Below are 27,383 nucleotides of genomic sequence, written 5' to 3' on the forward strand. Positions count from 1 at the left end.
GCGGACACTCCAACTCCACACTAACTCAGTAGAAGCTGAAAGTACCATAGTGAAAAATATCTGTGTAATTATCCTTGTGACGTGGAAATACTAAATCATGAGTAAGTGGTCATTTCTGGACCTTGAGTGGCTTTTTTTCCACCAGATGTTACCGTCCTGCCTTTCATAGTGTGAGATGCAGGTCGTGTGTGTGTGTGTGTGTGTGTGCATGTGTTGTGCCTTTGCATCGCTGAAAGCAGCCCTGCAGTAAGCAAAAGCTGCCTGAGGACAATAGCAAGTGATGAGCATCTCTGAGCAAGTGCTGCTCAGCTGTCAGAAATTGTTTGGTGACTGTGCATGTGTGTGTGTCTGTGTTCTTTGTGTGTCTGCTTGGGTCTCGTTTAGTTGCACATGTACCCAACTGACATGATATGTCATGTTCGCCTATCAAGGTCTGCTCATAACATTTTGTTTTGCCCTTTGTGTGTGTGTGTGTGTGTGTGTGTGTGTGTGTGTGTGTGTGTGCGTGCGTGCGTGCGTGCGTGCGTGTGCGTGTGTGTGTGTGTGTGTGTGTGTGTGTGTGTGTGTGTGTGCGCGTGTGTGCGTGCGTGCGCGTGTGCCAACGTACGATGTCTGCTGACCCAGCAGTTTAAGACTGAGCTATTTCTCTATATTTTTATGTATACGTGTTATATGTGAAATGAAGTTCCAAAGATTTATTTCCCATTAAATGATCTTGCGTAACTGTGAGGCTTCTGTTGCTGCGCTTATATCTGGCACAAGAAAATACACTGAAAGCAATTCATAGTATGTGTCAGTGCATTGATTTGTGCAGGCATAGGAAAACATTTCATTTCTTTTATGAAATCTTTTCTGTTGTATAGTATCAGTATGAAATACATCCTGCTAGAATTTTGTTTCAAACTCTAGACCCACACAAAAGCTGGAGGTTAGGTGGGCTGGTTAAGCATTGGTCTAACAATAGCTTCCACTCTTAGCACCTTCACCAGCAGTCTGTCCTCAGAGTATTCTAGCCTCATCACAGCACTCAAAAAATAGGTGGATGGATGCAGTAGAGCCCTAGACCGTTTTGTGAGCTGTTCTGTTTACTGCCCTAGAACATTATGCTTCGCTCATGCCAGTTGCGAGCTGAGGCAAATATCCTCTAGCAACTGCCCTAACGGCTAGATGAATGATGTTGAGGCTCTGACATCCAAGGATATAGCCATCTGTGTTTTTTCTCTTTGGTAAGGATGCTCATGTTGCTGCAGGGATTATGAAAAGCAGAATGAAAGGGAGTACATGGACCTGTCAGCTCAGTCACATGCAAGCTACTTTGATTTTTTTTTTTTGTGTGTGTAACGAGCTAAGTTTCTCCCTTCCGCTTTACGACATGGAAGAGTCTCATCTGGATTTATTTCTGCCTTCTTTTGTATTTAAACTCAAAATCGCAATTTTATACTCAACACAATTTATTTTATCATCTATTTTTTACTTAATGAAGGCATTCTCAACCCAGCTTTATTATCGTAGCACCTTTCAAACACGAGTATAACCTCAAGTGCTTTACAGCGCAAACAGACCATCAGCCAAGACAAACATTAAAAAATTTAAGAAAAATCATAAAAGCAGTCAAAATGGCAATAAACACAAGGGTTGAAAGTGTTTAAAATACAAAGAAAAATGGAGAAGTTCACTGCTCCTGATTTCCATATTACACAGCTGAAAGAAGGCTATAGTGGACATCTCTCTCTTGTCAGTTCAATACCCGAAAAATAATAGTCATGAAGCTGTTAATGACACTCGACACAACATCTTAAACAGGTCTGAACATAGAGCATGCTTTGTTGTCATTGTTTATCTACCTTTAACCCACACAAGTGCTTCCTTAGAACAAATATCTGGTGTTTGGGATGTTCAAATCTGGAGCACTCCCTACTTACAATTAAACTGTCACAGAGCATCAGCTGACACATCTCGGTTATTAGTTTGCTCTTTAGAAAATAGATGGTCTGCCTCGTAATTTGTAACTGGCAAAGGCATACTTTAAACAGAACTACAAACCTGAGTAGATCATTTATTTTCAGTGTGTATTCAGCATCTATGCTACCTGATTATCATGGGAACTGGCCCACTTTCCTCGGTAGAAATGGGCATTTTGTGAATGGCTCTAAAGCACTTGCACTACTTTCAGTTTGTGTCACATCTTCCTTTTGATTAAGCTCCTCATTTGTGAACTCCATTCATATTAATATGGCCCATTCTTCAAAATGAAATGAAAAACTAATGTTACTCAAAACTGTTATTCCTATTGCTTAAAGCTGCTGAGTTTGTTGAAAGCCAAACAAACCTGCTGGTCCAAATGCATCATCTGATGAATATGCCAGCGAGGTTTGCCTCCAAATTGCACCAGATGGATGAAATACAGTTAGCATAGTATCCATGCTAACAGAGAGTGATGCTAATCAGTCAGTTGCTAAGGCTTTCACTAGCTAAAACAGTCCCTTTGACTTTAATGCGGGGAATTGCAGATTGTGTTGCATTGCTGGTCTCTTCACATTTGTCCATACAGGCATTCTCGCTCAAAGTTAACAGTCTGTTTTAGTTTTACCTTCTACTTTTCTTGTTATAGTGTATTTATACAAGTTCTTATTTTCTCATGCAGATATGATGAATCATGTCAATGCATAGGTGTTTGTACACTCGTAGTTGCTGCTCACTGCTTGCCACATTGTCACATTGAAGATGATGCACAGGCTTACAAACACACACACACACACACACACACAGACCAACCCAGAGTACACAGGCTAGCCTTTCCTCCACTTGATTAGATTAGTCCCGCAAAAAAGCTGCCATCAGTCTTAATATTACACAAGAAAATAGGCTAGTTCTGTCCCAGCGAGGCTGTACAGACAGCGTGCGTGCGTGCGTTTGAGAGAGATAGCGAGACATAAAGGGGTTTTGGCAACAGACAAAATCTGTTCCCCACATAAAGTTTGAAAGCTATTTCACGGATCTTGTTTGGACCACGGAGGGATGTTATGTACTTGTTACATGTCAGCTGAGGATTGAAGTTTGGAAATCAAAAGCAGCCTTACAGAAGAAGCTCTAGGTTTATATTTCCTCTCTTATAAGTGTGGAAGCCTAGCCTACATACACACTTATGAATACCCACCCTGATTCATCTACTTCCTGGAGCTAAAGTGTGCCCACTGAGTTGTGAAGGTCTTCTGCACTGATGCTGTTAATGTCCTTTTTCTCTTTTTCTCTTCATGCATCGGTTAATTCATGTCTCAGAATTCTTAGCATACTCGTGTGTACCCACTCTCACTGATTAAGTGACTAATTTTTCTATTGTCACACAAGGGTTTTTCAATGAGCAGACATTTCAGTAAAATGCCCAGCTTGATTTAGATTTTTTAAGATATTTACAATTTCTTAGGAATATTAATAAAGGAAGGTTGATGTGAGAGAGTGTTATTTTTATATGTTACATATTTTTTGGAATTTTGCAATAATTGGTGTCCTGTGACCTTTAGTAGTGGAATTGGAGTAATCTCAGTTTTTTTTTTTTGGTTCTTCAAACCATGCTGAGTTGGTCATCATAGAAACACATCTTTTCTAAAGTAGCTGAATTTGTCTTAAATTGTGATGTTCATTGAAATTAGATCAGAAATGAGAACACAAGCATTTAATTTCGTGGTACCCCAACCCTACTGTGTATGTTCTCTGTAATCTGATGTTTACCTTTTTGGTAGGCAGCCAGCCCCTCAGCTGGGGTTATGCTGGCCTAGCAGGTTTCCTTTTTTCTTCTGCCTTCTTTCTGTTTGTCTTTGAAAAGGTCAATGGAAATTCATTTCTTTCTGGCCCATGAAGGAATAGGTTACTAGAATATTTTCTTATTTTATGTAAGCTGATTTCCACATCCTTGTCGTGCTGCTACTTGCTGTGAATATTAAGGAATAAATCATGAGAACATATAAATGATGTAATTATTGGCATAGTTAAAAATAAAAAAAGGTTCACTATTGCAACCACTGCAACACTAAACAATTAAAAATAAAATCACTTTTTTGGGTTGCTGTAACTTGGGAAGAAGAGCAGTTGTCTTCCAATTGGAAAGTCGATAGTTCAGTTCCCAGGAATCCAGGATATTGAAGTGTCCTTGGGCAAAACACTGAACCCCACATTGCTTCCAATGTGTCTATTGGTGTGTGAACTTAGCTGAGTTGGCGGAGTGTGCAGGGTGGTCATGGCATTGTGATTTTGAGACCTGCTGTAAGGTTTGTCTTATGGCCTGAGTTCTCTCTCCATCCTTTCTAAATGAACCTTACTTGAAACGAATGCAAGTCTTATCCCCCTGTGTTATTGACTGACCCAGTGTCATAGACAGTGATGAAAGTACCCTGATGTTTAACGCATGAAATTCAAACGAGTGATGAATAATCCCTATGGTTTATTGATTTTAGTGTCCTTCAGAGATGACTTTGCTTTGAAACCTGTGATGTGTTGATGCGGTGTTTGCTAACAGTTGATAAGCAGTATAATCACATACATGGGCACAATGGACCAGAATCTCACTAGGTCCTGTCAAGACTTTGATCCATTCAGAACCAAATAACCTGACGGGTTTGTTTGTTTTGTTTACTCATCTTTATTCAACTTAGGCCCCTTTCAGACGTTCACTGCTTTCTGTTAATGTGGTGCAAACTAAACCTATCACTGCGAATTACCCCCGAGTGCTTTCCATACCATTTTGTGACAGCCATCTAACTTGATTGGATCTAGTAACAAAGACATCGTCACTCTCAGCACCGCATAAGACTGAGGCGCTACAGTCACATTTAGAGACAGGGACACACAGCTCAGGTGGGCTGATCTGAAATATGATCAGCTGTTCAGAGAAATCTGACTGATCATGTTATTGAATAAATAAAAAATGACAACAATGTCCAAACTTTCCTCCTGTATGGTTTACCTATGAAAATTAGCAGCTGCACCGACTCATTTTTTGACAGTGGCTGAGCCAAAAGAATAAATGATATCCACCTCCATTTTGCTTTACACAACCGGCGCACTAATATGAATTGCTATGGCAATATGTCTTGATGCTGTGAGAAAACTATGCTCCTATGAAGACTGTTGTATACTTCACTTTATGTGGCCTGCTGTCCAGTCTCGAATGCAAATGGGAAATATTGTGCTCATTTTGACTCTTTAACTCTTTCACTGGCATGTAAGAATGAGGTTTGAGGGAGATGAATGAAAAAGGGACCAATGTCTGGATGACTGAATGCAGTTGCTTTAACAAATAGATGAAGCCATACATGTTACGTTCTCGTATATGTTCTTGATAGGGCTTGATAAATGAGCCATAGACTTTTGGGGATGTCCTAACACAGATTAAATAGTCTGTAGTGACTGAAGACCTGGTCAGTATCACTTGGTAGTATCTCTTAAGTCCTCGTTTTACATATCGACACAGATGGTTTCTTTTAATACTTTGAGTACATTCTTTGACTGTGACTACAAAGTATGCTTTGTGAAGCTGTGCTAAATTACAACAAAACAAAGTCCTATGTGAGACATTAGGGTGCTTTTCTGTGATAAAATTAAATTTCTTACTTAAAAAACATCTTACTCAGAACCAAGATGTTAAGTAGCAGCTGATATGCAGTGTGGTCAGTTAGGGTCAAGGTCTGCATGTTTATCTTTGATGGGCGCTCCATCTGAATCCCGCTTCAGGCATACTCTTAATAAGCTTGTGAACTTCAAAGCAGCAAATTTGCTTTTGCAACATGTTCACCATTTCTTTTTAAATCAAAGCTTTAAAGAAAAAAAAAATCCCCTTGTTTATTCCCACAAAGTGATGGCAGACGAGTTACCATGTAAAAGGATCAGAGCACAAGAAAATGGAGCAATGTAGTAAACAGTGCTTTAAGACTACCTCATTTGCAAACTATACCGGTGTAATTAGTCACAATTTGTTTTTGAGGTTGGATCAAATTTCAGACAGAAAGAGGTTAGTGGCATCTCACTTTATTCACATCATCAGTGCATATTTTAAGACATGTTTTGGTATCATGTAAATTACGTGAGGCTGTGTTTACAGTTTACAGTTGTCAATTTTCTAGTTAACATAGTAGATGATAGCATATTGAAACTGCTGCTATTTATTTTAGATGTTCGAACTAAGATGAAATTGCAGATGCATTTGGTTCTAACTGCTAACTTTTCTACACAACGTGGAAAAAACATAAACACCTGTTAAAATGTATCCACAAGAACCTCTCAGCAATGATGTGCTTTGATATTTGTACATTATTTCTTCCTTGAGAAATACCCAAGAAGTGCTTTGGAAAACACTGACTGACTGGATTGCCCTTGGAAGTGTAGTAACTCATTCTGTTGATTTTTGAACTCCTCAAACAAACACGTCTCTTGAGTTTGTCCTCTGAAGCTGAACCCAGCAAATGCTTGGGGAAAAGGTAATGTCACGAACAGATGGGCTGAAGAAAATAAAAGAAAAAGAATAACTCTTGTAAATATTCAGCTGGGTGCCTCTATCACAAATAAAATGACAGCATCACAGTAGAAAACCTCACGAAACAAATATCATAAAAGCACACAAATGAAGAGAGGAATGTAGCAAATCAAACAAGGAAGAAGGCATCACCTGCGAAGCTAAACGTTTTAGAGTAAGAATCAATCAAAGGGACTGAGACTCATTAATCATGATATTTACGGTATAAATCGGAGCTAAAGTTGTATCTGGTCTCCGACGCTTATTGGCGGGAGTTTGTAGAACTGTAAGATTACTAAATGTCGAAGCTTGAAGTAGAGCCCTGCACTCCCGCGGGAGTTCCGCAGGACTCGCGGGACCCAACGCAAAGCAGTGCGGCGCGGGACACATTTTGAAAGCTCATTGCGGGCGGGGGCGGGAGGGGTGATAAGCTGCGGTCTCGCTAACTAAAAACGTGAGAGGAAACTGAGAAACTGAGAAGAAATAAAGCCTAACTAAAAGAAGTTCAAAAGCGCGATCTATCTCTCCTTTTATTCAGGAGATGCGCATTGCACACCGACGAGGGACAGGGCATGGTTAACCTACTTAACGCCAGTAAATGGAGGACGATATACATAAATCACACAACGCAGATAGAGCAGTGCGGCAGCAGCCATTTAGTGAGAACAGGTGCATATACAAGAACCGGAACGGACGTGACACACGGTTACTATATCCGGGGCAACCGGAAGTGAACCGGAAGTGAACCGGAAGTGACGTCGTTACTATAACCGCGACAACCGGAAGTGATACACGGTTACCATAACAACCAAACACAATACTGGCATCACCCCCCTTTTTTCTTTTTTTTTTCTTTTTTTTTTTTATATAATAAAGTACCCGTGACCCCAACAGCACATCAAAAATACCAGGGAACACCAGGCACCACAACAACCACGGCCATATAAAGACCCAGCAAGGCAAAACATCAGTTCACAGAGAAACCTCAAAGTCCTCCAGATACCGCAGCGCACGACGCTGACATCCGGAGCGTCGAGGCACCACATCAGATCCACCAGCAGGCACATCCACGTCCGAGGAAACGTCCCTAGGCACACCGTCATCTTCGTGACGTGGGCAAAGTGCAGGCAGGGGCTCAGCAATGTCATCAATGTAAGGAGAGCCAGGAGCAGGCGGCGGCTCAGCAATAGCCGGAGGGATATCAGGGCAGTGTGGGGCAGGGTTGTCCACATCCTCATCAGACTCAAGATCCTCATCGAGAGGTCCCGAAGCCACGCTGGGACCCTCGACCTTGTAACAGTCACCTAGCCTAACCCTGTAATACAGGGGTGTCAAACTCATTTTCACCGAGGGCCACATCAGCATAATTGTTGCCCTCAAAGGGCCAGACGTAACTTATAAATGTAACTGCTCCTTAATGTTAAATAACTTTGAATTTATTACTTATTCAAATTACAAATATTACATATATATTTGCATAGATGTAAAAAAAAATATGTTGCTGGTTGCTCTGTTATTATAACATGAATCCTTTTAATTTGTCAGGTTATGAAACCCACATCACTCCATCAAACAACGATCAAACTATCCAAGTGAATAAAGAAAAATAACATCAAACACAAGTTCTGACATTTACTTTGTTCCAAACTTAAAATATCAAACACAGCTAGCTTTTACTGCCGCATTGTTTTCAGCTGTGGCTTTAGCGAACACATTCTGCTGCGATCGCAGTTTGCCTTTTAATTCTCGGGCAGTTTGTTGTTTTTCTTGGTGCCTGATGTTGGCACACTGAGCTCCGTGTTTGGTCTCAGAATGCGGACATAGATCGTACTCTTTGACAACCGCCACCGCCTCACAACACAAAAGACATACTGTTTTTTCTCCTTGAAGCACAAACATGTATTCGCCTTCCCATCTTTCTTGAAACAGAAAAACTGATGCAGATGGAAGGGCATATGCATCAGTTTTTCTCTTCCTGGACAGTTTGGGATCATTATTTGTATTTCTCAATTCCACTTGTTGGGAAAATCGCATCGATTTGGAAACATTACAGTCCAGTGGCGGGATGCCGTCACTTTGCGCGTAACATAATCGGTATGCATTGTGGGAAATGTAGTTTTTGGTCACTGCACGTATTTGACTTATTTATTTTTAGACAATCAGACCTTTTAAGCTCTCACGGGCCACATAAAATGACGTGGCGGGCCACATTTGGCCCGCGGGCCTTGAGTCTGACACATATGCTGTAAGAGGTGCGACGAAGTTGAGATCCCGTGAACTTCTGGATATTGCACCACAATCCATCCACCCTCGTGACAAGGTACCTGTCACGTGCTCTCGACTTGTTTCTATCGCAGTACAGGTACACCAGGTCGCCGGGCCGGATAGTGGGAGGCATAGCCACACGCCCAGAGGGCACCTTCGACTTCACGCTGTACGGGTGCTTTGCGACACGCTCTGAGTGTTGTCTCAAGATGAGGTCCCGGTCGACCACAGGTAACTGCCTATGAGAGAATTGGTCAAGTAGCATTTCCCGGGCAGATAATCCACGTGACCTAACACGGCTGTTCAGACGGGCTGTGGCGACAGTAACAGAGGGGTGACAGCTCTACAGTTAGGCTCAAGCCGCAGAATTTCCCCCTGGACTTCTTGAATGGCTTTCTCCGCCACCGGGTTCTTGTTGACATTCTTAGCATTTCCAACTTCAACAACCAATCTGTGCGCAGCGAGGCCCTCGTCATCAGCCAACGCAGCAAAACCCACACAGGCCCACACATAAGCGGGTCAGGGCGTCCCTGAGAGTCTCTTTACGCTCGTCGTCAATAAGACAAGACAGTGTGAAAGATGTAACACACTCCCGGACAACCAGAATGAATTGGCGGTCCCGCCTGAACACATCAGCTGCACACGAGGCGCCGGCGACATCCGGTGACTCACACGTAGACTGGTCAGACGCAAACACAGGGGCTTTCCTCAGCGCTGCACACTGGTGGCAGCCGCCAGAGACACGTTGTATAGCGGAGTCCATATCCAACGCATAGAAGTAGCGTTGCACAACAATCTTCAGTTGCGAGGCGGTGGGGTGGTCAAGCTTGATATGGAGGGACGTCAGCAGGCCATCGAGGACGGACCGTGGCACAACGATACAGTCTGTTGAGGCCGCAAGGGGGGTGTGTTGGCGAACAATTACGAGGCCGTCCTTAGCCACCGTGGCAACGTTCAGGTACCGTTTCACATCTCGAATGTTAGTCAGCTTCTTAGAAGGACGTGTGCCCTGACGGAGATGAGCACTGGTCCGTCTGAGGTCAGAGCACTCCGCTTGTAGGCCCAGCCATGCCGACCTGTTTGTGAAGGGCAACTTAGCAGTCCCGCGCACAACATCCTCTGCTGTAACCTGGCGCACAACGGACTTCGAGCAGACAAAGGCACATACTTGACAGGTGAGGCTGTCGCACTCCGGTGCATTCCGGCTGGCGGAATCAGATGGCAGGATAGCTGCTCCCGCCACATGCCGGATGAGTACTTGGAACCGACTAGCGGTGGACAGAAAGGAAGTGACGCGAGGGCTTGCGGAAAATTCTCCCCTGCACAACTTCTCAAAAGCTTGTACACATGGCTTGCTGTCTGTCAAAACACACGCTTTCTGGGAAGACTGGGTTATGTAAGGGGCAAAGTGTTTCACCGCCGCAGCTATGGACAAGGCCTCGACCTGACACGGCAGCCAAGAGCTCTGGTTCATTTCGCAACTTTGCGCTGAAGTAGCCCGCAACCCTGACAGTGTCCTTGCAGGTGATGTACAACGTGGCTCCCAGGCCCGGTTCCCTGACAGCGCCGTCAGTGACAATCCACAGCTGATCAGCAGGCCGTAGAAGCGTGATAGAACGCGCTGAGGATAGCGCCTTCTGAGCAGAAGCGAAGGCGCTGAGCAGCTCATCTGACCACATGATAGCTTCCTTCGACTCGCGCCCGGCAACCGCGTCGTCCAATGGGGCCAGTGCCGCCGCGCAGTTCTTCATCACGCGACCCAGCACTTTATATGCGCCAATAAATGAACGCAAGCCCGTCACAGTCTTAGGTGGGGGGCATGCAGCCAAAGCCGAGATGCGGTGGGAGCTGGCCCGGATTGTTCCCTGACGCCAGACCCAGCCCAGGATGCAGGTCTGTACAGGAGCAACAATGGTCTTGGTGGAGGCTAGGTTCAGACCACAGCGTTGTAGGGCCGAAAGAATCCGCCTCCAGACTGCTAGCAAGTCCTCAAGAGTTTCCGCGCCGCAGTACAGGTCGTCTGCTACCTTCGCTACAAGGCCCTGTTCAAGGAGGTCTCCAAAGACTCTGCACGTCAACTCCTCCAGCGCCGTCTCTGACCCCGGCATGCCCATAGCACTCCGCACGTAGAGACGGACACCTTTAAAGGGCGTGACGACCCCACAGTACTTCCATGAGTCCCTGGACAAAGGGATCTGGTAAAAGGCTTTGGTTAGGTCTGTAGCAATGATGTATTTCCATTGGGCTATGAGGCGCAGGGTGGAGTCGACATCAGGCATCAGAGAGGGCTGGGGTTTACTGTATCGGCCGACATCTGCGAAAGCCGTGACAAGGCGAAAACCACCACTAGGCTTCTTAATGAGGAATGAAGGGTTGACATATTCCACTGTCACGTCGACGTCCTCGGGCCTCCTGAAGACACCCATATCCTCCAACACGTCAAACTGAGACTGGAGCTCCTGCAGCTGACCCCTGGAGTACTGTGGAATCTGTGGTACTGTGGTAGAACAGGTCCCATGTTCACCCTGGCCTGGAATGGGCCCACAGCGCCGTTGTATCCTTTAAAGTGGGGATCAAACACACTATCGAACTCTCTGTGCAGGGCGCGGAACTTATTCTTAATGCCAGATGGCATGATGTCATCAGGGTCCAGAGTAATACAGTCAGAGGACAATGTTGATTTGGTCGTTGCACCCAGCTTGGGGGAGCCGACCGTCGTAGCAGCGTCACTGAGTGAAGGGACATAGATTGAACGGACACGGCACAGATGGTCGCTCTTCTGAACCAGCTGTGGCTCGCCAGTGAGATTTGGGACGGATCTTTCCTGATACACCCCGCAGTAAGGTAGGAGTAGGCCATTGGCGTGAGCTTGACTGATCACGCGAGACTTCCACGTGTGGTTCAACAGCCAGTTCACAGTCCATATTGCACAGTTCAGACGGCAGCTCAAGCTCGATGTACTCTCCCGGCCACACAATAGACTTTTCAGGGGCACGAAGCACGTGTGCACGTCGCACAGCGTGCCTGTCCATTGGTGTCCGTAGGGTGTCGTAGCTGTATATATCCTCACCTAACCGTATTTGATGTTTGGCTGCTCTGATGGAGACGTCATTCTTTTCCATGAAGGGTATTCCAGCTAGGATGTCAGAGTCGAGACACACGTCTCTCTGGAAGTGTGTCCGTGTCTCTCCCACAACCTTCAAAAGGGATGAGCCATCTGCTTGGAATGCAGACTGTGTACTTCCTGTGACAGTAACACCCAGCCGGATTGAGGCCTTCATCATGTTACCTGTAGCTCCACTGTCAACGTTGAGGTGCACAGGGCAATGACCATGGAATGCTTCCACGTAGGGGGACTGTTTGATGAGTACACGTTTTACGCCACTCGCTGGTGCTGTCTCCACACTAATGCACTCAACCACCTCATCATCAGTCTCACCCTGCTCACCCATCACTTGGCGCGATTTAGCCATGAACATTCTATCCTGGGGGGGAAGGAACGTGCATTTACTAAGGAAGTGATTGTCAGGTCTGCCTGCGCTTTTACATAACGGACATGACCTCTTCCAGCGGGCAGGCAGGGTCTGCTTTGACCTGGGGAGCTCAGACACGGCCGCCCGCATAGCTCGGCCATCCTCTGAGGCCTGCAACTCGTCCAGTAGGGAATCCAGGGCTTGTGATATTTCCGGTTTGATGGATGCCAACGTGCGGGACCGCAGTTCAGTGCCGTACCTTTGTTTGATGAGCTTCGGCAGATCAGCGTGTATGAGGCAGAGCCATGTGAGGACAACAAAGTTCTCAAGCGAGGGCGTCAACTCCTCATCCTCAGTCACGACATCTCCCATGTGACTGATGCCAGAATCCCTACGCAGTAGGTTGTCATCAGTAAAGGCCATCAGACGTTGGTATAAATCCTCTGGCCTCTCATCAGGTTCTCTTTTGATAGCTGCAAAGTCAATGAAGCGGGCTCCAGTGCACTGAAAGCCGTAATGTAGGCGAATAACTTGCCATATGCTGTCAATGGACGTGGAGTTTCTGACAATGCTGTGACGAGAGATAACAGGACAGTAATTGGCGATCTGTCCCAGCATGAGCTCGAGCATGGCCGCCTTACGTTCCTTATTGCGACGTTGAGCAACTGGAATTGGGTCGGCGGCGTCTGTAAATCCGGAACGGACGTGACACACGGTTACTATATCCGGGGCAACCGGAAGTGAACCGGAAGTGACGTCGTTACTATAACCACGACAACCGGAAGTGACACGCGGTTACCATAACAACCAAACACAATACTGGCGTAAATAATAATTGGATTACATGTTACATTTTCAACATTCTGGGTTTAGAAAAGGCAGGGTAAAATAATAACACATATTGTTTTCATTCCACATGTTTGCATTTAAATCAATGTAAGGTGAGCTGTAGGCTTAGAAATTTATGCTCAAATCCACTCAAAGTAGGGGGCGGGGCTCCATCACGCTGTGTTTAAAATCATATTAACTAAAAATATATACTTTTTCTTCCAAGAATGGGAATGTGAGGAGTGGTATATAATATATGTAGCCTACAATGTATTATTCTTAATATTCACGGTAGATTTTGGTAGGTATGTTGGGTAGGCTTATTGCTGTAAAGCCTCAGCTGCTTGTGCCATCTGATGCGCTCCTGCACTATGTGCCCCACGTGAAGGATCGGACAGTGGTGTGCGCATCTAAGATCATGTTTCTTTCCTCAAGCCAATGACAAGAACTTCCGTGAGAAGTAACGCGAACGTCTGAATCATGTGGGAATTGCGGGCGGGAGCGGGACTAAAAATCCTATCTTTTTGCGGGAGCGGGCGGGAGCGGGCGGGAGCGGGAGTGCACAATGCGGGATCGGGCGGGCGCGGGACTGTAAATTCTGTCCCGCGCAGGCCTCTAGCTTGAAGCTCAGCTACAGCACAATGAAGGATCCATGAGTGAGCTGAGTGGACAGTGGTTAACGTTTATGCACATGACCAAGCTGCTCCTCATAATCATTCATCAGTAAGTATGGATATATCAGGATTTAAAAGCATACTAAATCATTATCTCTTCTTTTCTTGGAAAACAAACTTTCAAACAGTCATATGCTCACATTAATATTATTTGACACTGTTATTCTCGGTAAAAGTCTGATACATTCACTAAACTAAATATTTTTCAGGTCAGTATTATATATTTTTCAGTTGGCACGTGGATCTTCATATAGCTACATATCCATGACCGCTCTAATGATTAAAAAGACTTTTTCCTTATATTTCCAAAGCCCACACTGATATGAGAAAAAGGGTGTTTAAAAACTCTCACAGTGAGGTTTCAGGGGGTAAAAAAGGTTTGCATGTGAACAGGTGGCGACAATGAAAACATCTCTTAGAAACCTGCTAGATACCACTACTGATAGTACATTTACTGTAATTGTTTTCACACATATATGCATATCTACACAGCTAAACAAAAAACTATTATTTCAGTGCAGTGTTTTTCAACATAAGTTAACGCAAATGTCTGAGCAGTAATTTCAGCTATATTTGGTTGTAATATGATTTTTCAGGAAGACAAAACTGAATAAATGTCATATCCATATCTGTGTATAGGAGAATGTTAAGAGAATGTTCCACTTCTCAAGAAACATCCCAGAGTTGCCTCTCATTGAGTATTTAGCTGTACAGAGAACACATTTCCTGGAGCCGTTGGGCATTGGATGGAGACCCAGAAGGTTTCCAGCAGAGTAGATGTCACTTTGCCAGTAAGGAGGCAAAGGATAAGACACTCGATTAGGGTAGAAACATTTGTATTCCTGTGGCCAAGCAAATGTGGCAGCATGGGTGGAGAGCCTTAGATATATTGAATGTATTCTTCATTTTCTTGCAGTCACTCTGCCAGAAGCGATATACCAGAGGGTATGAGCAGAACACGTGTGTGAGCAGTCAGTTATGTTGGGATAAATTCGTGATAATAGAGCCCTAGAAAGGTGATATAAGACCAGCTCAGACTGAGCTTGCATGAATTTTGAATTACCTCCCAGCTGTTATCCCAAGTCCATCCCCAGTTCTCCCTCCCAGCATCATTAAAGTGATGTAGATTTCTAAGTTCATGAGGCACACCTCAAGTGCTTTATAATGTCACAGGTTCTGCCATCGTACTGCTTCTTTTTTTTTTCTCTTCTTTTGTGATGTAAATGTTCAAGCTATGTTAAAGTGTTTTGATTCGAAATGCAGCACAACTGCGCATCTTAATTGTCAGCTGTGTGACGAGACTGCAGAGTAAAAGCTCGGTAAGAGCTCAAAGCAGGGGACAATGATTGTAGAATGCTGCAGGTGTGTCTGTCTGACAGTATCAGAGAGTGAGCGTGACAGATAGGTGCGCACCACCCAAAAATAGAAAATCTGTTTGTGGCACACAGAGTTTTATTGTGTCGCGTTAAAACAAGCTAATTTATGAGAAACACTGCGGTGCCCTGACTGTGTGGGACTTTAGCAATCTGCAGGGGAGCTATAGCCTCGCCCTTTAACATATATTCTATTCTCTCACCCAGATGTGCTCTTGATTCTGAAATTTGGCACGGCTTGATTTAATGTGAATCAGTGTTCAGCTGTACTGTCTGAAACTGTCAGCAGATGGATTTAAAGCTGCAGAAAATGAAACGGCATGTGTGCAGAGGAATAAAAACAGGAGTGTACAGGAAAGATTGACCGAACAATCTATAGGATACCGCATAATGAGCTAAAACTTGAGAGGCAAATCCCTGGGGATGAATGAGACCTGAATTCATTTGTTTAAAAGGGGAATGATATGGAACAATGGAGACCTAGTGTTTTTAAGCTTTTCCTAATGCTTTAATGGGGTCTAAACATTCTAAACCATGTAGAGGCATTTCCACATTGATGGGCATCATTTTCAATGTGTTGCGTATAAATAATAGCAGCAATTTTTTTTATGTTTTTGTCTTTGTGGCAGTTTTGTTCACCCGCTGCCACCGATCCAATTTCTGCCCAGTTTAAGCTGGTGCACTGCAAGGCTTTCTTTGAACAGGTACATAGGGTTTATTGTTGTCGCGTACAGCAGTGTTTCTGACCTTATAAACAGAATTAGGCTTTTACGTGACTCCATCAACCAAATCAAGGCAACCATAGACCCAGGACCCCATTAGTATGCTAATAAAGTCACTTGGCTGATGGCTGATATACAATTCAGCAGATTCGGCCCAGTTCCACTTACATGCACAAATAAGTGAAATGCTCTCATGGCACACACGTCCATGTGAATTGTTACATATTTATTTTTCTATGTCTATTATTGTTGGCAGTCTTTTTTTTCTTTTCTTTTTTTACCTCCACTCGCTTCCACATCTTGCCCACATTTAAGCAAAATGCAGAAGTGATTAATAATATCTGTGAAATCCCATGTGAATATAAGAAATATTTATGTTGACGTCATATTTTGCGGCCCTGTAAGCCACCGTGGAACTGGCTTGAGTCATCGTGAGCAAATCTTCTTTTTCTTGTTTGATATTTGCTGAAAGTTGATGCGCTGGTACTTACAGCACAGGAACAGCTGCATAACAGAAGACACATGTTCCACGACAGAGATGGTTATCGTGCTTCAGAGACAGATGTCTAACTATAGCCATCTCTTTCCTCCTCAGTGCTCAGTGGTCTCTGCTCCAATGACTGTCCTGAAAACGTCAAGGTAAGAAATATGACTCCACTTTTCTGATAGCATCACACAAAAAGAGGGTTTTGCCTGCTAACGTATTTTCTTCTGTCTGTTTGAACAAAGATCATTCAGAGGCGAGTCTGTTGATTGTGTCAAAATTATTGGCACCCCTGATTTTCAAGAACAGAAATCAAAATATCCTCCGAGCCAAATGCAAAAATTGCAATTGCATAAAATCCCATTTTAATAAAATGTCCAAGGGTGGTGAAAAATCAGCACTCAAAACAAACTTTTCTCAAAGAACAAAACGCCCAGACCAAGTTATTGTCTTCCTTTTGTTCAATTTAAATTGGTTCCTCAAACAGTAGGAGAAAAAAATCACATGACCTGAAACAACCATGGAATGATGGTTTTACAACATAACTGGTGCTTATTGTTTCCAGTTTTCCTCTAACAATGTTGAAGTTCAATGCCTTTTACGCAGCCATAGATGTGGGGGAAACCTATTTTTTACACTGATTGCAAAGAGAACAGCAAAGAAGATGGGATTAATTTATAGTCTACACAGCATACCAGTCCCTCACTCTGATGCCAGTGTGCACTCAAAGCAGCTTTGTACCTCTTAATAAAACCATTTTCACACATGAGCACTAAAAGTGTCGGGAAAATGTCTAAAGACTTTGGTCTAGACTCCCTCCAGAGTTGCTGCTGCACATGCACTTTATAGCAAAAGATTCTCTGTCATGTGTTGTAATAAAGGGGAAGAACCCCACATGAGGCTCTCTTCCTACCTGTTATCATTGTTTTTGTATTGACATTAATCCCTCATGCATTTAGACTTTTCTGCAATATGAACAAGCCAGAAGAAAAGAACATACAGGTCGGCAGAAAAGAGTTTGAAGAAAAATCGTTATTAGGGCTGGGCGACTTGACTTGTTATTATCGTGTTAACTTGTTAATTATTTAACGCCGATAAATATTTTATTGCGCATTAACGCAATTTTTTTTTAAATTTTTTAATTTATTCTATTATTAAAAAAGTCTGTTGCTCACAGGCTTTTATTTTGTAAAATTCTGTTGCTGCGGAACCGGAAAAGAAAGTAATCGGCGGATCCACCAAACATGGAGAAGGGTACGGAACTTTTACTCGGCCATTTTCATTTTAAAGTTCTTCCAGACGGCGGAGTCGACAGAACCAAAGTCATCTGTAAACTCTCCCAAGTTGAATTGTCTTCTCAGCGTAGTAGTTCCAGTCTAAAATATGACTTAAAGGCAAAACACACAACTGATAGCAGCTAGTCATTCAAGGAAACAGACAGTGGAGCGAGGCTTCTACATAAAAACTACATAAAGATGCTGATGTTAAAAGTGTGTTTGCACAACAAATGTTATGGCACTTTCATTCATATGGCAGCACATTTAAAATAAAAGTAAATGCTAAAAGCTATACACTACTTTTGGATTCATTTTTGGATTTTGCGTACAAAGGCGATTAATCGCGATTAATCAGGGAAATCATGTGATTAATTAGATTAAAAATTTTAATCGTTGCCCAGCCCTAATCTTTATCAACTAGTTCTTACTCTCAAAAAGGATCCAGACGATCATCTGATGTGTTCACACGTGGTCTCACTTGGTCATTGTCCGTAGCTGGTTGGGTCATCTCTGTAATGGGCTGAATACACCAAGCCGACAAAAAGTCATCAGCTTATATGGAGCATTGTTGAACATGTGTCTCTTTTGCATTGTATGTGCGACCTTTTACCATTGTTGGACTCCTTTGGCATCTTTTTTTATCTTGTGGCTGAAGATGAAGTATGTGTAGGAAGGCCACAGTGGTAGCAGAGCCAAAGCTAAAGACTAAATTAACATGTCTAGTGTTGTGCATGAACGCATTGAAATGAGCGCGATCATGAGCGGTGTTCATATTTTTCCTGTGAACGTTGAATTGAAGTCTGTTTTAAACTGACTAACATAAAGTGAGTGCAGCTGTTTCTCCCGACAGTGAACTTGTTATGATAAACCTGCGGTTGCGCACTCTGGCAATGATTTCTGCATAAATGCATGAGACTGATGCAACTGCAGTAGGACAAATACAGAGACAATTTTATTGACATGTATGGAACTGCACAGCAATACACCCACAGCAGGACAAAAACATAGAGTGAAATAAGAGTGAGGCCTACCAGATGAATCTGAATGATTTAATATACAATTAGGTACAGAAGAAAGTCCAAAGAGAGCACCGAATGTAAGTTGAACTGAGCTCATTATGGGACTGCTGACTTAGTTCAGAATTTCCAAACGGGATCTATGAACATGAACTTGTTCAGTTTTAAACTGTATTAACTATATTTTTTAGTAGTTCTTCTGACATATGAACCTGCACTATACTGAAGATGTTGCACAGTCTCAGCTCATTTCTCAACCTCATTTTCTCCAAAATAAGCAACACTTTTACAACAACGTGGCCATGTGATCTGAAGACTCTCATAATCAAGACTCAAAAGAGACCAGCTTGGATTGCATAGCCAAAAAACCACAAAGCACTTGCTAATGCTAATGCTTCATATCTAATTTGTTTGTCCTTATATCTACACAGTCGGCACTGGCAAGTTACGTCTTCTTGCACAGGTGCTGCAGATTGTGCCTATTGGCCAGCAGTTGGGAAGTCATCTTTGCAGTGCATTCATGCGCAAAACATTTTTCAGACACTGATGACACAAGCAGATCCTGTCATTGCCATTGGTTCAGTTTGGTGTATCAGAGCCCTAAGATGCCCTAATTAAATGATGTAGACATTTGTGTTCTCACATACACCCCATCCAGAGCATGGCAAGACAATTCCAGATCATCAGTTCATTTGTGAAAAAGTCTTAAGACACAAGCTCCCCTAAAAACAAGATTTTTTTTTTTTTTTTTTTCTCCATTGCTGTATTTCATGTATCACTCATACAATCGGCCTTGAAGTGTAGCCTTTCCCGTGGCTTTTTTGTTTGACTTATTATGTGTGATAGGAATGAGAAAATAGCGCTGCATGGAAAAAAAATACAGTCAATATTCATATATCAAGTGAAAAGATTTTCGTTTTGTGCACTGAAGTAACTGAAATACAATCCTAATCCCAAAAAGCGGCAGTTTTGTGTAAAATGTGGACGCAAGGAATGAAAACACTGAATCAAATGATTTGATGATCTTGTGGACCAGTATATGAACAATATAACACAGAAACATATCAACAGTTTAAAGTGTAAATCTTAGTATTTCATGGAAAATATTTGCTCGTTTCGAATTTGATGCAGCAACATGTCTCAAAAAGCTTGGGATGGGGTCAGCAAGAGTCTGCAAAAGTAGGTGGTACTTAAAGTAGTTAAGATTACAGGGAAATAACGTGATTGGAGATAAAACAGCACCTCACCGAGGCAAACTCTCTGAGATGGGCAGAGGTTCAGCAAATCTGCAAAAGACTGCATCTACAAACAGCCGAACATCCTTATAAAGGCTCTTTACAAGAGATATGAAAACCAGGGGAGCACCATGGGAATGTAGAGCATCGGTGTTTTTACTCGTGAGAAAATGAGGAACAAAAGAAAGAGAACCCTTTCATACTGTAAAACAGGGTGGAGGTTCCATCGTGATGTAGGGCTGCTTTGCTGTTTGCTTTTGCACTGAAGAATTTGACCATTATGAAGGAATTTCCAAATCAGAAGATTACAAAAACATTTAAAAGACACTTTTGTCAGCAAGTGGCATAAAACCAGGCTTGAGGTGAAGTCTCTGGTCTTCCATCTGGCCAATGACCTGAAAGAAATCTGAGCACCAAAAGAATGGTTCAAAGGGATGGAGAGCTTTCAATAAAATGCGGGGTAAGAATGTCCAAATACAAGGGCAAAGGAACACCAGGTGTTTCTATTTTCTGACTCCTGACATTGTGAAATCTTTGTTGTCGTTCGTAAATATATCCGTAAGTGCTACATTTCCTAGTTTTTGCCCCTGGTTTTTAGCATGGTGGTTTGTTTAAGTTAGGTAAGGGTTCATTTTTGCATTAGCATGATAAGGCCAGATCTTATGCATTTGAATAAAAAGTGAACAGCATTTAGAAAGTATATAATTAGAGCAATCAAATACGAAAAGAGACGGTAAATAAACAATTAATATTTGTTTGTAACTTGTAAGATAGTGTAACATCAAACTGTCAGTGGATGGCTTTTGGATCCTCACTGACAGAAGTCAATTACGCAGCTTTACTAGCAGTGAAAACTCAGATTTGGATGGTTTCTTTTTTTCATAGACTTAACCATTTTATATATTGCTGCAATCTACATCATTATCTGATGTCTTTTGCTGCTAGTTAACAGCGAGGAATGATAACTCCTGCAGAGTTAAGTGGTCCACTAGATCCCACTTTATCTTTGACCCTGGTCCCTATTTTCACATAATTGAGGCACAAGGCGTTCCATTTAATGTCTCTTGAAGTAGAAAACCATTTTAGGAGTATAAGCAACTGATTTATTGAATACTTAACTGTAAGCATATCATATTTATTGTTGAAAGCACTAATGGCTAATCGTCACATGTGGGACGGGAGGGAAATAAATTGAGAAAACACAGCAGCCCATACTATGACTCTGCATACAACCTTTCACCAGTGGGAAGTCCTTTGCAAAGCAAATTAGCTTTGACATCAACACGAGGCTGCTGGTATGAGAGTTGTTTTGCTTTTCTGTCTGTCTACTCTTCCGCCCGTTTGTTGTCTAAGTGAAATTTATGATGAGTGCAGCAGACTAGCAGTGCTTGCGGCTGTTTCAACTCCGATCCTCCTGCATCCATCAGTCTGCTCTTTCTTTTCATTTCACTCTCCTACCCCTCTTCCTCTTAGTCACACCTCTGTTCTGTCTAGCGTTCAGCCCACCAGTCATCTGCTCCTGTGGCTTTCTCATCTCTCTCTCCCTTTCTGTTTTTGTTCCTTCCTTTTTTTTTAACTCATTTCTCTTCCTTTCTCACCCAACTGCTGCATGTCACAGCATAACCTCCTCTGCAGTGTGTCTGCATGTGTAACCAGCTCATGATTAGCTGATGTAAAGCGCAGGACGGCCCGACAGGTCTCGTCATTAGTTGTCATTCTTTCATAATGACTTGATAAGACAAGAGTAAAGTATTCATATACACTTACAAGCACAAAGACACACAAGCATCCCATTTATGCTCAGTAAGGTTTAGGCCAGCTATATCAGATTTTTCACCGTGGCAGCTACTGAAAACAAAACTATAGAAATGTGTAGGATCACTGTGCCCGTCATCCTCACTGATGGACAGCTGATGTGAAAAGATACTGCAAAATTTAAAAACTTGTCAGTTCTTTTAATTTATTTGCTTGTTTGTTTTCACAGCCTTTTGGGGTGAACCAGCCAGGTCCCTATGTCATGTACACCACAGTGGACTCCAACGGCTACCTGAAAAACGCCTCAGGTAAGTACTTTCTGTTTGTTTTTTTTATCTCTTTCCATTCTAACTTTCACTGCTAAACTGCCCTCTTCAGCTATAGAGAGTGCCAAAGAGACATTAATTATTCTGGAAAGGTCAGCGCCGTAGGTTTTCTACATCCAAGGCAGTCTTAGTAATAACTAAAACTTCTTACCAAGGCAGCTGTCCTCCGGCCTGGTTTGGGAGGATTTTGAGAAAGCAATGAATGAAAAGTGAGACTTATTGATTTCAATTTTTTGTTTTCTTTTTATATCAGTGCAAATGGCGTTTTTATTCCTCAAAGACAAAGGTTGGAGTAGAGAGGGCAGCTAATAAAAGGCAAAAGCACGGAGCTGTAACTAAAAGGAGAATGCATTTATTAGATAAAGCTCTAATTCTTATTGCATGATCCTTCAGGAGTATCCCTGCACTGTTGGCACGCATTCTGTTTACTTGTTTAAGTCATTTTAAGCCTTGAAAAGTGGATTTACTTATCTTCTCTTTAAATGCAAGTCCTGATTGCATTTATATGAAATTTATTTGATATATAGATTCGATACATCTGTATTACACTGTTAAAAGACAACTAATATTCAGCCTGCGCATGTCATTTTTTATTTTGAAGTTATTCTACCCTGTTTACTGGCAAAGTGAATCAGACATTATAAGGTTACTGCTATGGCACTGTCTGGGATACAGTATTCTCATTGTTTGTTTTTTAAAAATACTGAAAAGGTTGGCAGAACACTGGAGAGCAGTGGCGGCTCCTGACATTTTTTTTAGGTAGTGCAATTTCCAGTCTGTGAAAGCTGCATCAGAGTGTGCTGTGCAACGCTGAACCAATTGCACTGATGCAAACCTGTTATGTTCCCACACAGGAAATAAAATGTCCAATCGTCCAGAAACTCCTTGTCTTCCTTAAATAAACACAACGCAGAGTCGAGGGGTTATTTGGTCTTCCAAATAACCAAAGTGACTGCAATTTCCCCCGTTATGTCCATAAGTACCATAAAAGTCCATAGGACTGAGATATATTTGTCTAGGTAGCATAATTTATTGTAATAATTTTAAATAATTTTTTGTTATTTTTTGCATAATTTGCCAATCAGTTAATATTACACCTTAACCATTATTTATTTATTTTCCTCATATTGTTCCAGGATTCTATGAAATAAGTAAACACATAAGCTCTTAATGATAAGATTCATTCAATTTTCATTCTAAAGAATGTAATTAAAATGACAACATATAAATCCAAGTCAAGTGTTTATTGAAGTTTTGGAAAATATGACTTAGAAAAGTATAACCAGTTGTCAAACATGGTTAAGTGCAGCTTACTTATGTGAGATTTCTCTCTTTTTTAAATATAATACTGCACCATTAACAATGAATGTGTCATTATACATTCTGCTATCATTGTCAACATTATATAAAAGATTTAAATCATTACAAGTCAATGATTGAGCACAAAAGGGTAAGTTATTTAGCTACATCAAATACTACCTGGAAAAATAGCAGGGTTGGTGGAGCCCTGGGTTTCATCTTTGCCTCGCAAGGCGAGCCCGAAAATCCTGCAAAATTCTTCCAAACTTCCTTCTCCGCATTAGTACGACGACTAAAGGGTACTTCTGTCAGAAACACTACTGTATTGTTGCACTCGACACTCGCCATCTTCTTCATAGAATGTTTTTTTTTTTTTTTTCTTTATTGAAAACCACAATGTTACAACAACAAGTAGAATGTTCATGGTCCCGCGCAACAGACATATGACGAAAGCCCGTTGTGCGTCGTTTGTGCGAGCACATAAACCCTCATAGAAAATGCATTGGGAGCAGGATTTTTGAAAAAAAACGGAGGTCCCATTCATGTCAATGGGAGCTTCCTGGTGCAAATTCGACCCTGACAGAAATCGCACAAAATGGGCGTAGCACCACCAGGCGCGACCTTATCTGATTGGACAATGACATATACAACCAGTTTGCCTACAGTAGATCAGTCCCACCTTAGCAACTAGATAAAAAAAAAAAAAAAAACTCCGTGTTTGGTAGTGCGTCGCACAAATCGGCCCAATGGAGGAGCCGCCGCTTTTCTCTTCTGAAGCTGTTTCCTCGTTGAAACGGCCCACAACAAGCTGTAGCTTTCTTTCTTTTTTTCTTGTTGTTTATTTAAGTCGCAGGTACATGAGACAGGGGCTGAATCAAAAATAGTCTTCCTAATAGCCTCCAGATTGTCCCATTTCTTTGGACAATATATCGATTTAAAGTAATTTAATCTCATTTTTATGGAAGGATCTTGTTAGTAGTGCCAAAAGTGAATTTCTGTCATTGACAAACAGTTCACGTTAATTTATTTTCACACAACAAATTATTGTCTTATTGCACAAATTAGGGAATTGTGTGTAGTATGAGTATTATTAAGTTGAAAATGTGGATTCAGCTGTATAGATTTTTGTGGCAAAGGCACTGGGCCTCCAAAGGATTATATATCTGCAATATCTGCAACCCTGGAATTAATGAACCCTTCTTTACCCAGCTACTTTATATTAATATGGATAGAAAGATATACATGTACAGCGAGACAGATGCTCGATAAGACAAGACACTGAGGACAGCAGTGAGGTGCAATATTAGCTACAGTTAACCTAGCTGTTTTATTATGGGAAGGACACAGAGCTGATGAGGACAAGATGCACTGACAGCCTGGGGTCAGAGTTATTTATATATATATATATACTGTGTGGATTCCTGTATGCAGCACAGTCTTTTCATTTGTCTTTTGGCACAGCTGAAATGTATGCATATTTAATGAATGAATAGAGAGATCACAGTCTAACATCATAATTATTTCACCATCCATTAGACAGCTATTATCATCTATCTACTAAGCAGTGCTAAAACTATTCTTCCAATACCAGTGGGCTGCTCTCGTGCCTGTCCTTCCAAACCCAAAAGACAGCAGACAAAACATTTACACTAGATATGCTTCCATTTGTTTTTTCAAAGATGATCCAGCCCACAATTTAATTTCCTCTCCACAAAGTAGACTGGTGTAAATTATGCAGTTAAATGGACATTGAGAGCAAAAGTGGAGAGCGCTGTTGGGGGTGGATCTCACCACCTGCACCCACGTCCACTGCAGAGAAGATGGAGCGTGATTTAGAGTCCCACTCAGTGTGGAGGCAGTAGATCTAAAAGTAAATCTAAAACTCAAATGCTGCAACAGAGTTCTTTTTATTAGTATAAACTTTTATGCTTTTAAGCCTTGATCATACGCAAATGTTTCCACAGCTGGCTGCAGGGATTTGCTACCACTCAGTCACACTGGCATTTGTAAGGTTAGTCAGCTCACAGTCAGCATACCAATTCATCCCCAAGGTGTTGGATGAGGTTCAGGTTATGGCTTTGTGTGCATCCCAAGTTTTGTCTTCCACACCTGCCTGCCAACACAATATTTTCCTTGAATTTTTGGTACATAGTGGCATAGTGAGTAATTATTAAAGTGACAGGCTACTGAATAGTTATTATCCTTTTATTTTTTAATCTTGTTTTTTTTTCCATTCGACAATTTTCCTTCTAACGATACCACATTGTTTTTGCAACTCTTTTCTTTTTTTTTAGGAAAGCCACATTTTGGAGCTCCACAGTGGGCACAAGTGTTGCAGTCTCTGTCATGTACAGTATAATGTTGCTGTGAGGCTTACATCATTTACCTAGGTATACCGTCCATTTCAAGAAATTATTTCTTGTTTTGATCTAAATTTGTTGTTTACCATTTAGAATTCAACTTAATTCAAGCATTCATCCCCATGACAATATTCACTACATTCCCAAGAAAAAGCCAAATATCTCGTTCAAATATCTGCACCATTTGAGGCTCTTCTTTTGTTTGTTGTTGTTGTTGTTGTTGTTGTTGTTGTTGTTGTTGTTGTTGTTGTTTGGAAGAAAGACCTGTACCCTTATAAAAGGAAGTACTTTTAATCAGTAGAAACGATTGTGTGTGTGTAGGTACATGTGTGTGAGTGTACACTGTAATATAAAAAGTATATTTATTCTGTAGCTCGTAGCTAAGGGAACAACTGGCTTGGCTGCCTGAGATGAGCAATGGTGGGGCATTCACACACGCACACACGTGTAAAATTGGCCTTTCTACTGGGGCCCAACGTTCTTCACCTACCCTTCACCTTCCTGAAACGATGAGAGAGCAGAGAGGAAAGGAGAGAGTATAAAGTGCTGAAAGATAAAGAAAAAAATTGAGGGGACACAATATATGGAATTCCAGTAGCGAATAAGAGGAGGATATGACAAGAGAGAAGGTGTTGAGCAAAGGATCAAAGCACAAAAGTTTAAGGAAATCAAGAGGTAATTTGGATAAATACTGATGGTATTTAGGCAGGCAGGCATGTTAAACTGATAATATCATCCTTGTACATGTAGTAAAGGTCAGCAGCAACTCCACAGTACTGTTCATTGTATATGTGTTTGTGCACTTGTCTTAAGTTGCACTTGTTATTCAGTCTGTGTATGCCGTGTAGATATATTGTGCTCTGTGTGTGCACCAGCATGTGAGACTACATCGTGACATCTTCGTCCTCGTGACTTTGCGTGTGCTGGTGTTTAGATTTGACCATGCCCCTTACTAAGCAGGTTGGATGGATGAGCATGGGCTGTGCTTCTGACAACGCCACACCTTGTTATCAACTAACTCCTGCTGAGACACAGAGGGGGGGGGGGCGGGAGCATAGCAGGTGGGCTTGTGCAGATGAATAGTTGATGTTGTTCATTAGGAGCCTTTTTATGCGTCCTCTCTCCTACTATGGACACTATCATGTGCTGAGCAGGAAAAACACTGCAGTGCGCTTCCTTCGGGATGTCAGTTCACATATCCAAGACTGTCTGTCCATCCAAGACACACCTCATCAATTTTGGTGTCACAAATTTTAATATTAGATAAGATCTGATTTTTTTTTTTTTTCTATTTATAAATGCAGCCATTGTTTGGTTATCTTTTGGTTACAAAACCATTTGGTCAGGTTTAGGTAAAGGTCATGGTTTAAAGACATGCTATGCAACTTTTTCATGATCATAAAATTGCTTGGCAATCATCAGTTTGCTTGGCTGACCCGTTCTGATGAAAACGGTGACATTTCCATCTCCATCTGGTGGCCCTAGCCCGAAACAGCGCTTGCAACTTTGCCTGTGGCGCCGCGTGCTTTGTTTAGCTCTGGAAGTCTCGCGACACACGAGAGCCGAGAACTACTGCTTCACGGCAAGTCGTAAACGGCTCTGAGCCGAGCCAGGTATGATATAGTACAAGACAAACATGCACATATGGTTTACAATTCATTCTTTGCTTTTATACTGCTTTGATAATTACTTTTACTACATACCTTTGAAGACATCGCGAACCTCCGTCGTCTTCTCCAACTCTCTGCCAGTGTCTTGAAAAATAAACCGTAAATTGCCTCTGGTGGGTTT

General features: G+C 42.1%; 1 protein-coding gene across 1 annotated transcript in view; it reads left to right on the forward strand.

Moving 5' to 3' along the window:
• The window catches only part of itfg1 (integrin alpha FG-GAP repeat containing 1), a 162,924-nt gene that overhangs the window by 104,118 nt on the left and 31,423 nt on the right, over positions 1-27,383 (forward strand). The window contains exons 13-14 of the mRNA XM_075471634.1: positions 16,436-16,479; positions 21,837-21,915. Of these exons, the coding sequence (XP_075327749.1) occupies positions 16,436-16,479; positions 21,837-21,915 (123 nt within the window). The remainder of the gene's footprint in view (positions 1-16,435; positions 16,480-21,836; positions 21,916-27,383) is intronic.

Source organism: Odontesthes bonariensis, chromosome 1 (genome assembly GCF_027942865.1).
Source record: "Odontesthes bonariensis isolate fOdoBon6 chromosome 1, fOdoBon6.hap1, whole genome shotgun sequence".
Classification (NCBI taxonomy): Eukaryota; Metazoa; Chordata; class Actinopteri; order Atheriniformes; family Atherinopsidae; genus Odontesthes; species Odontesthes bonariensis.